Below are 11,250 nucleotides of genomic sequence, written 5' to 3'. Positions count from 1 at the left end.
GGAYGGACAGCTGATTGTCCTCGCAGTGGCAGACCACGTGTAACAACACCTGCACAGGATCGGTTCATCCGAACATCACACCTGCAGGACAGGTACAGGATGGCAACAACAACTACCCGAGTTACACCAGGAACGCACAATCCCTCCATCAGTGCTCAGACTGTACGCAAAAGACTAAGAGAGACTGGACTGAGGGCTTGTAGGCCTGTTGTAAGGCAGGTCCTCACCAGATATCACCGGCAACAACGTCGCCTATGGGCACAAACCCACCGTCGCTGGACCAGAGAGAACGAGCAAAAAGTGCTCTTCACTGACGAGTCGCGGTTTTGTCTCACCGGGGGTGATGGTCGGATTCACGTTTATCGTCGAAGGAATGAGTGTTACACCGAGGCCTGTACTCTGGAGCGGGATCGATTTGGAGGTGGAGGGTCCGTCATGCTTTGGGGCGGTGTGTCACAGCGTCATCGGACTGAGCTTGTTGTCATTGCAGGCAATCTCAACGCTGTGCGTTACAGGGAAGACATCCTCCTCCCTCATGTGGTACCCTTCCTGCAGGCTCATCCTGACATGACCCTCCAGTATGACAATGCCACCAGCCACATTGCTCGTTCTGTGCATGATTTCCTGCAAGACAGGAATGTCAGTGTTCTGCCATGGCCAGCAAAGAGCACAGATCTCAATCCCATTGAGCACGTCTGGGACCTGTTGGATCGGAGGGTGTGGGCTAGGACCATTCCCCACAGAAATGTCCGGGAACTTGCAGGTGTCTTGGTAGAAGAGTTGGGTAACATCTCACAGCAAGAACTGGCAAATCTGGTGCAGTCCATGAGGAGGAGATGCACTGCAGCTGGTGGCCACACCAGATACTGACTGTTACTTTTGATTTTGACYCCCCCTCCCCTTTGTTCAGGGACACAATGTTACATTTCTGTTAGTCACATGTCTGTGAAACTTGTTCAGTTTATGTCTCAGTTGTTGAATCTTGTTATGTTCATACAAATATTTACACATGTTAAGTATGCTGAAAATAAAAGCAGTTGACAGTGAGAGGACGTTTCTTTTTTTGTTTGAAGGACGTTTCTTTGTTTATTTAAAAACATAATTCCATGGTATTTTAATCTTTACACTACGTCAACTTAGATTCTTAACAATGCATTTGCAATAGACAGTTGCATGAAAGCAATAAACATAACCATCTGAAAACAGGAAAGAAACCGCAAAAGGAAGTCACAGCAAAACAATACCTAGAAGCCAAGCTGTAAGCACTGTCAGCATCTGTAGAGGAAATYTTCTTCTGGGGCAGCATGCAACGCTCACACAGGGTTTTAATAAGTGTGCAGGCTGTGAAATGGGTCGGTTGAGTGAGGAACACATGGGTTCGTCCTGTAGCTTCTGGGTATTGTTGATGATCCAGTTATTGATGTACAGAATGGGTGATCTGCAAGAGCAGTCCCAGGGGTTCCCCTCCAGGTGGAGGACCTTCAGGCTCTCCAGAGGCTCCAGTGTCCCATTCACAAGAGTACTGAGGAGGTTTGATTTCAGGTGCAGTTTCTGGAGGTGGGGAAGGCCTTGAAACATGTCAGGGTGTAACAGTTCAATCTGGTTGTTGTCCAAGTCAAGCTCCTGTAAGTCGGCCAGGGGGGCGAAGACTTTAGCGTGCAAGGACACCAAGCGGTTGTTCTGGAGAAGGAGTCTACGTAAATCATCCAGGGAGTAGAAGGTGTCATATGGGAGATAACGAAGCTGGTTGAAGCTGAGATGAAGCTCCTTTAGGGCACCTAACCCATCAAAGCCTGTAGGAGCCAGTGCTGTGAGGCGGTTGTTGTCCAAATCCAGAATCTTGAGGCTTCGAAGCCCAGAAAATAAGTCTTTTGGAAGATCTTCAATCAGGTTTTCATTCAACAGGAGCTCTGTCAGTTCACCAAGGTTGGAAAACTGCTCAGGGTGAATAACTTTGAGACGGTTGTTGAAGAGCTTCAGGGAGTGGAGTTTAGCCAGACCATGGAAGATGGACCTAGCGAGAGACCTGAGGTGGTTATTGTCTAACTGTAGCTCCCTAAGGCTCTTGGTCTTGTGGAATAGGCGTCTGGGAATCTTGCTTAGTACGTTGTTGTCCAGGTAGAGTTTCCGTAGGCTCCTCAGCCTGAAGAACAAGGCTTTGTGGAGGTCAGCTATCTGATTGTTGGCCAGCTGGAGTTCCCTTAGCTTAGACAACATGTGAAAGAGCCCTGGTGGAATGGATGAGATCTTGTTGCTGTCAAGCTGCAGCTCTCTCAGACTAGTTAGGTTGTGAAACAGGTCCTCTGGAAGGTATGTCAGGTTGTTGTGGTAGAGATCCAGGAGCTCCAGTCTGCCTAGATATTGAAACACTTCAGAGGGGAGGGATTGGAGGTTATTGTAGCTCAGATCCAATTGACCGAGATGGGCTAGACCGCTCAATGAGTCCTCAGCTATTCTGCTCAGGCAGTTATTATTCAAAACCAAAATCCTTAGATGGCGGAGCTCAGAGAAAGCATCTTCTGGTATRAAGGTGATGCTGTTCTTCTGGAGGTACAAGCTGTGCAGCTGTGACACATCCTTCAGGGCAGCAATGGGCACAAAATCCAACTTGTTTCCACTGAGGTCCAGATGACTCAGGTTAACTGCTCCCCTGAATGTGCCATTCCTAATGCTAACCAAGTTGTTCTTGGATAAAATCAGCTTTACCAACTTGGAGGAGTTCTCAAACACCCCTTCTTCAAACTCCACAATACTGTTGCTGCTCAGGTGAAAGTCAGTGAGTGCAGGGGCTCCACTCAGTGCCCCGTACTGCAGGCTGTTGATCTGGTTCAGTGTGAGAATGAGCGTCTTCAATTGACCAAGTCCTTGGAGAGATCCTGGGTGCAGGGCCTCCATGTGGTTCTCACTGAGGTCCAGGAAGGTGAGCGCTGAGAGGCCTTGGAGCTGCCCAGGGCCCAGTGAACCCAGGCAATTACCCCTGAGAAACAGCTTGATCAGGCTGCTCATGTTGGGCCAGATGAAGTTGGAGGTCAAGGAGACATTGAGGCGGTTTTTGGTGAGATCCAGGAACTGCAGCTGCTCCAGTCCACTGGTGGGGAATGCCTGGATCAGGTTGTGGGCCACATAAAGCTCCTCAGTACCATCGGGGAGGTTAGGGAACTTCTTCAGCCTCTTGTCCGGGCAGCTGACTGTGACGTTGTCCAGACATTCACATGGTGAGGCAGGGCAGGTAGCAGCTACTGAGATGAGGGCCATGATGACCGTGCTTAAAATCCCCAACATCGCCAACTAGTGTTGATGTGACAGGGAAGGAAAGCGGGCCAATGTGAGATGTGAAACAAATATATGAAACTTCTGTTGAGACATAATTCCTGCTTACGATACACATCCTGCTCAACAGTTTCAATGTAATCTATGCCATTTCATTGTTCCTTTCTTTGGATATCCAGTACAATGTCTTGTTAATTACGTGAAAATCTTGCGACTCTACAAACTTGTTGGATGCATTTGCAGTACAGAATGAAAACATTTGATCACAAATCCAAAATGCTGGAGTATGAGTCAAATTAAAAGTTTTAGCTTCAGTCTCCAAATAAATACATAGTGGAGTTTGTCTATAAACATGTCAGCACTGTGTAGCAATGAGTACATTATAATTACACTGTGCTTGCCAACTTAATAAATACATACTTTCCCTGTCACTTACTATAAAATGGAACCCAACAGATGGGAGTGGGAGTGACACAATCTGGGAGTGACAATCTGTCTTTCCAGTAGATTCCCTTTCATCATTAAAACTTTTATTGACATTTAAGGGGCAACCTGCAGTTCAAACGATAACAAAGCGTCCCCACACCACTGTTTTGGTAAAAAGCTTTGGCTGCAAAAATGTAATACTCTCAAATTCATGGAGAGAGCTATGGATACAAGAAGAAAAAATGAAAACCATGTTTTGAGGCTATACATTGTTTGTTTACAATTACAATGTTTACTAACAAAAGAGTAAATGTTTTTGGTTCTGATGGGGTACAACAGTTGAACTAAGCTAATGAGGCRTCGATAAGTTATATTCTTCAAAAATCAATAGGTATAATATCATTAACTTTAAAGTCTAAAATGCATCAAGCGAGGCAGATTGCCCCTTTAAGAAGTTGCATTTTTATCATGTTTTAGCAATGACAAAAGTGTAAAATGAGTSCATGCATTCTGACTTTGAAAACACACAGTTGCATGAAAATATTTGACCAAAAATGCTATTCACTAGTCATAAGTCAACTTACCTTTGAGGAGGAGAGATTAGTGCTGCCTGCATGTGACAGCTGTGAGTCATAAATTGTGAAAGGCACAGAGATTAATTCTTCATTTTAAAGGTGAGGTTTTAAGGAAGTGTCGGAAACTTCCTAATAGGTCAGCACAATTTCTGCAGTTTGGAGACCCTATCCGTGACATCAGATCAGTCTCACATTTGATTACCACAGAAAGCTAAGCATGTGTCTAGATGTGACAGATACATTTCAGTACTAAGAAAATGATAGAAACCACTTCAATGCTTCATCTGTGACCGCACTGCAATCAGTCTAGGCTGTGTCTAGGGTAAAGCACACTGATACTATCTTGCTGTCACGGTTGTCATAAGAACGGGACCAAGGCGCAGCGGATGTTGAGTTCCACATATTTATTTCAAAGTGAAACTTAAAGCAAAAACAATAAATCAATAAACGAACAACGAAACTACATGCACAAACACAAAACAATGTCCCACAAACACAGGTGGGAAAAATAGCTACTTAAATATGATCCCCAATTAGAGACAACGATTACCAGCTGCCTCTAATTGGGAATCATACAAAACACCAACATAGAAAGATTTAACTAGAACACAACATAGAAATATTAAACTAGAATACCCCCTAGTCACGCCCTGACCTACTACACCATAGAGAACAAGGGCTCTCTATGGTCAGGGGGTGACAGTACCCCCTGAGTACCCCCGCAAAGCCTGAAACCAAATGGGGAGGGTAGGGGGGGGGTGATTAGTGTCGGTGGCGGCTTCGGTGTAGGTCGTAGGCCCCGCCCAGACCCCGGATCCTGCCATCGCACCGGGCTGAACGCCATGCCCGGACTGGGCATCGGCACAAAGGAGAACTCCGGCCATGGAGCTGGGATGGACGCCGTGCCTGGACTGGGCACCGGCGCAAAGAAGTACTCCGGCCATGGAGCTGGGTTGGACGCCGTGCCTGGACTGGGCACCGGCGCAGAGGAAGGCTCCGGCTTTGGAGCTGGACTGGACGTCGTGCCTGAACTGGGTACCGGCGCAGAGGAAGGCTCCGGCCTTGGAGCGGGACTGGACGCCGTGCCTGGACTGGGCACCGGCGCAGAGGGAGGCTCCTGCCATGGATCGGGACTGGACACCGTGCCTAGACCGGACACCAGCGCAGAGGGAGGCTCCTGCCAGGGAGCGTGACTGGACACCGTGCTTGGACCGGACCCCGGCGCAGAGGAAGGCTCCKGCCCTGGAGCGGGACTGGACGCCGTGCCTGGACTGGACATCGGCGCAGAGGAAGGCTCCGGCCTTGGAGCGCGACTAGACGCCGTGCCTGGACTGGGCATCGGCGCAGAGGAAGGTTCCGGCCTTGGAGCGGGACTGGACACCRTGCCTGGACTAGCCAACGGCGCAGAGGAAGGCTCCTTCCCTGGAGCTGGACTGGACGCCTTGCCTGGAAGCTCCGGACCGTTGACCCTCACTGGAGGTTCCGGGCCGTTGACCGTCGCTGGAGGTTCCGGACCGTTGACCGTCGCTGGAGGTTCCGGACCGTTGACCGTCGCTGGAGGTTCCGGACCGTGGACCGTCGCAGGATGTTCCGGACCGTGGACGTCGCAGGATGTTCCGGACCGTGGACCGTCGCAGGCGGTTCCGGACCGGGGACCGTCACCGGAAGCTCCGGGCCGGGGACCGTCGCCGGAAGCTCTGGACTGTGAACCGTCGCCGGAAGCTCTGGACTGTGAACCGTCTCCGGAAGCTCTGGACTGGGGAGACGCACTGGAGGCCTAGTGCGTGGAGCCGGCACAGGTGGTACCGGACTGGGGAAGCGCACTGGAGGCCTGGTGCGTGGAGCCGGCACAGGTGGCACCGGACTGGTGACACACACTTCAGGGCGAGTGCGGGGAGCAGGCACAGGACATATCGGACTGGGGACACGCACTTCAGGGCGAGTGCGAGGAGGAGACACAGGACGTACCGGACTGGGGAGGCGCACTGGAGGCCAGATGCGTGGAGCCGGCCCAGGTTTCACCGGACTGATGACATGCTCCTCCAAACGCCTGCGTTGCCGCATACTCCTAGCCAACTCCATTCTCCGGTATCCTTCCTCACACTGTTCCATCACCTCCCAGGTGGGCTCTGATACTCTCCTTGGGTCGACCGACCACCTCTCTATCTCCTCCCAGATGTTCTCTGGCTCTTCCCTCTGCTCAGCCGCCAGCTCCATGTGCCCCCCCCCCCAAAAAAAAAAAACATTATTGGGGTTTCTGTGGCCGCGGTCCCCGGCGTCGTCGCCATCCTTCTTGCGTCCTCTGCGACTCCTGCCAAGGTAGGGTCTCCTGTCCTTCCATGATTTCTTCCCAGGTCCAACTTATTTTTCCCATCGTTGCTTGGTCCTTGTTTGGTGGGATATTCTGTCACGGTTGTCGTAAGAACGGGACCATGGCGCAGCGGATGTTGAGTTCCACATATTTATTTCAAAGTGAAACGTAAAGGAAAAACAATAAATTAATCAACGAACGACGAAACGTGACTACGTGGTGCACATGCACAAACACAAAACAATATCCCACAAACACAGGTGGGAAAAATAGCTACTTAAATATGATCCACAATTAGAGACAACGATTACCAGCTGCCTAATTGGGAATCATTCAAAACACCAACATAGAAAAATTAAACTAGAACACAACATAGAAATATTAAACTAGAATACCCCCTAGTCACGCCCTGACCTACTATACCATAGAGAGCAAGGGCTCTCTATGGTCAGGGCGTGACACTTGCTGTGCTTGATAATGTAGAAAATGCAAAAGGCACACACATTTTGATGGAAAATATAGTATTTGTAACCTTATTATTACATAGTAATGTGCTGTGCTGAGAGAGAGAGAGAGAGAGAGAGAGAGAGAGAGAGAGTGGCGCAATGCTCTGTTTAGCTGGTTCACTTTCTATTTCTATAATGTAAACTCAGCAAAAAAGAAATATCCTCTCACTGTCAACTGCGTTTATTTTCAGTAAACTTAACATGTGTAAATACTAGTATGAGCATAAGATTCAACAACTGAGACATAAACTGAACAAGTTCCACAGACATGTGACTAACAGAAATTGAATAATGTGTCCCTGAACAAAGGGAGGGTCAAAATCAAAAGTAACAGTCAGTATCTGGTGTGGCCACCAGCTGCATTAAGTACTGCAGTGCATCTCCTCCTCATGGACTGCACCAGATTTGCCAGTTCTTGCTGTGAGATGTTACCCCACACTTCCACCAAGGCACCTGCAAGTTCCCAGACATTTCTGGGGGGAATGGCCCTAGCCCTCACCCTCCGGTCCAACAGGTCCCAGACGTGCTCAATGGGATTGAGATCCGGGCTCTTCGCTGGCCATTGCAGGACACTGACATTCCTGTCTTGCAAGAAATCACGCACAGAACAAGCAGTATGGCTGGTGGCATTGTCATGCTGGAGGGTCATGTCAGGATGAACCTGCAGGAAGGGTACCACATGAGGGAGGAGGATGTCTTCCCTGTAATGCACAGTGTTGAGATTGCCTGCAATGATAACAAGCTCAGTCCGATGATGCTGTGACACATCGCCCCAGACCATGACGGACCCTCCACCTCCAAATCGATTCCGCTCCAGAGTACAGGCCTCGGTGTAACACTCATTCCTTCGACGATAAGCGCGAATCCGACCATCACCCCTGGTGAGACAAAACCGCGACTCGTCAGTGAAGAGCACTTTTTGCCAGTCCTGTCTGGTCCAGCGACAGTGGGTTTGTGCCCATAGGCGACGTTGTTGCCGGTGATGTCTGGTGAGAACCAGCCTACAAGCCCTCAGTGCAGCCTCTCTCATCCTATTGTGGACAATCTGAGCACTGATGGAGGGATTGTGCGTTCCTGGTGTAACTCGGGCAGTTGTTGTTGCCATCCTGTACCTGTCCCGCAGGTGTGATGTTCGGATGAACCRATCCTGTGCAGGTGTTGTTACACGTGGTCTGCCACTGCGAGGACAATCAGCTGTCCATCCTGTTTCCCTGTAGCGCTGTCTTAGGCGTCTCACAGTACGGACATTGCAATTTATTGCCATGGCCACATCTGCAGTCCTCATGCCTCCTTGCAGCATGCCTAAGGCACATTCACGCAGATGAGCAGGGACCCTGGGCATCTTTCTTTTGGTGTTTTTCAGAGTCAGTAGAAAGGCCTCCTTAGTCTCCTAAGTTTTCATAACTGTGACCTTAATTGCCTACCGTCTGTAAGCTGTTAGTGTCTTAACGACCGTTCCACAGGTGCATGTTCATTAATTGTTTATGGTTCATTGAACAAGCACGGGAAACAGTGTTTAAACCTTTTACAATGAAGATCTGTGAAGTTATTTGTATTTTTACAAATTATCTTTGAAAGACAGGGTCCTGAAAAAGGGACGTTTCTTTTTTTGCTGAGTTTATTAGTTTCAATCACCAAGCATATATATCTCAGAGCCTAGAAGCATGGCAAGTAAGTCTATGCTAGATGGGAGTGAGACCGTCCTTAACAGGCATGACTAGGTCTTTTTGTTTAGATGACTAGGTCCTTTTAGGCATGACTAGGTCCTTTTAAGATTCTTGTGATCAGGTTGGTCTCATAATAGACACAGATATAAAGGATAATGGTAGAGAGTGGGATTATTCAATTTGTGAACCAAAATGTGGCAAGAGGTTCATATAAATGCTGAAATAGTTGCAACTTGAAACAAGGATGAAAAGATGAAAGTACTGTAGGCCTATGTGCTTCCCCTGCTGTTTGAAATATGCCTCCCTGTCTTTACAGTTCAAACTCACACCAGTTCAGAGACTGGAAGTATTTTGACTTCCTGATGCTGCACTCTACCCTCTCTCTTATTTAGACTACACAATTGGAAGAGGGTTTTCGGGCTTAAAGCTGCAGGCAATCATCATGTCACAATTCTATGGATAAAATGGGGTTTTGCTGACGATACAATAAAACACTGCCACCACATAAGTAAAATAATCATTGATAACCACAAGATGACGCCATCACAACAGTTATAAGGATGCCTCCGGCCATGATGAGGCTACTACTCCACTAGGTGGCCCTCTACAACATACAGAATTGCAACACAGCACAGAAAGCAAACAGGATGACATTGCAACTTCTCACCAACATGATGTTATCTAAAAATGTCAATCAACAAACAATATCAACATAACAAGCAAAAGTATGATGACTATACATGAGATATTTAGAAACATAATTCCTAAAAATGCCAATCTTACCTATTTCAATGGTAACTTAAGCAATGCATTATTTTGGTGTCGATATACTCTTGAAAACCATGATGTATACAATCAATGCTCTATATTTCTATCTATTTGGTTCCTTTATCAATTTGTATTCAAATAAACAGTTGGACAACATCTACAATCATTTTTGAATTACAGTCCAGGCTCGTCAAATATGATAATGATTCTGTTCACAAAAAATTATTTGTAAACTTTGAACAACAACATCCTGGGCATCAGGACCAGTCAGGGTTGGACAGACTCTTGATTAAGGGCAGAGCATGGCCTCCAGTGGGCCTCCAGACCTCATCATCTCTGCCAGATTAGAGATTAATGCAGTGGGGGGTTGGCTGTGGCGCTGCCTACCAACAACTGTAATTAGAACGTTGAGATGACTAGGTCTGAAATACAGTAGGTCAACTGGAATAGAGAGARGTTACAGTACTTTGTAACTCTCCTCCAGTGGTGTCAGCGCAGAAACAACTAGTGTCCGAGGAAATGTAAAGCATTTTGGCGTTTGGATAACAGTGGACCGTTCATGTTGCCATGTTATTATAGGCCTATATTGAGTGGGCTTGTTTTTTTATTATAACGTAGAAGCAAAATAGTTAAAAGGGTTCAACACTCTCTCAGCTGAAGTTGTAAGGTAATATGTTTGGAATTAATGGACTACTAATGGGTTATTAATACAGTACTAATACTATTAATTCATGAAGCTATATCAAATCAGATCTGCCAAGAGTCTTGAGTCAGACAGTGGAGGCTCTGATGGACAGTGGACCTGACTGGAGGTGGTTTGTGTTCAGTTCCTCAGGGTCAACCAGGGATGCAGTGGTGGGGCTGGGCCCTGGTCGATCACCCTGACCTACTCCGTGTGCACACATCACTTACAATCATGTCCAGGCTCTCTCCGTGGTACACACTGTGGAAAGAGCAGCACCAACTGACGGCCACACTTTACCTGCCTTTGCACATACCCCATTAGGAGTATTGAAAATTCCACATAAAGCGGTTTCCAAATGATTTGGTCCCAAATGACTGCCTAATGATGCTTCGGGACAAGATGCTGATTAGAGAGAGTCTGACGCGTGGAACTTGTCAGGTTCACACTGTTTCAATAGTGACTCACTTTCACACACTGCTCTTCTGTGCTCTCACACTGCTCTTTCACCCATGCAAAACCAAGAAAAGCGCTAAACCAACATCCACTATATGCCTATCTCAATAACAAAATACAACGATCCTGGGGACCACAGCAGAATGAGGTGTTCATGGGCCCAACCCTCTCGTGTACGATTTGTACAGGTGAGACWAGTCTTTGGTGGTGTGCTTCTGCTGTCATCGCCCACTTGGAATAATCTATAAATAGACGTGAATAATATAGCTAGATTAAAACATAGAAATGCTATACACCAGAGAACAGATGGTTTGTTCTCACAACAATAGAAATTACAAGTGGAGGGGAAATTAAATACAAGTACAGTAGTTGTGTGTTGCTTTGTTTAAGTGTGTCTATTTTAGACCGGGCGCTGTCACCCCTGTTGTCAAATGCCCAAAAGATGTTGTCTGCAGTGTCAAGTCATGACATTACTGTACAGAGTATTGCTTGCCAACGTGGTTGGCGTGTGGTTTGTGCTGGTAACTGCTGTTCTACGGATGAATGAATGGGGAAATTGTCTCTTTAAGTACATGGGGGAAGGGTGTGT

At 47.5% G+C, this 11,250-nt stretch overlaps 2 protein-coding genes across 2 annotated transcripts; both read right to left on the bottom strand.

Annotated features, from left to right (window-relative positions):
* Positions 1-910: 910 nt before the first annotated feature.
* Positions 911-4,386, bottom strand: LOC111949551 (insulin-like growth factor-binding protein complex acid labile subunit). Its single transcript, XM_023966827.2, has 2 exons — positions 4,281-4,386; positions 911-3,288 (listed from the first exon to the last, which is right to left on the bottom strand). Exon 2 carries the CDS (start codon positions 3,280-3,282, stop codon positions 1,228-1,230), a length of 2,055 nt encoding a protein of 684 aa, XP_023822595.1. The 5' UTR covers positions 3,283-3,288; positions 4,281-4,386; the 3' UTR covers positions 911-1,227.
* A 574-nt stretch (positions 4,387-4,960) lies between these two features.
* On the bottom strand, positions 4,961-6,488 carry LOC139022792 (skin secretory protein xP2-like). The gene is made up of 3 exons (XM_070433995.1): positions 6,240-6,488; positions 5,101-5,973; positions 4,961-4,999 (listed from the first exon to the last, which is right to left on the bottom strand). Exons 1-3 carry the CDS (start codon positions 6,486-6,488, stop codon positions 4,961-4,963), a joined length of 1,161 nt encoding a protein of 386 aa, XP_070290096.1.
* Between the last annotated feature and the right edge of the window lie 4,762 nt (positions 6,489-11,250).

Source organism: Salvelinus sp. IW2-2015, linkage group LG22, assembly GCF_002910315.2.
Source record: "Salvelinus sp. IW2-2015 linkage group LG22, ASM291031v2, whole genome shotgun sequence".
Lineage (NCBI taxonomy): Eukaryota > Metazoa > Chordata > Actinopteri > Salmoniformes > Salmonidae > Salvelinus > Salvelinus sp. IW2-2015.
The sequence above is the reverse complement of the archived record's forward strand: the minus strand, read 5'-3'. Positions and strand labels throughout refer to the sequence as shown.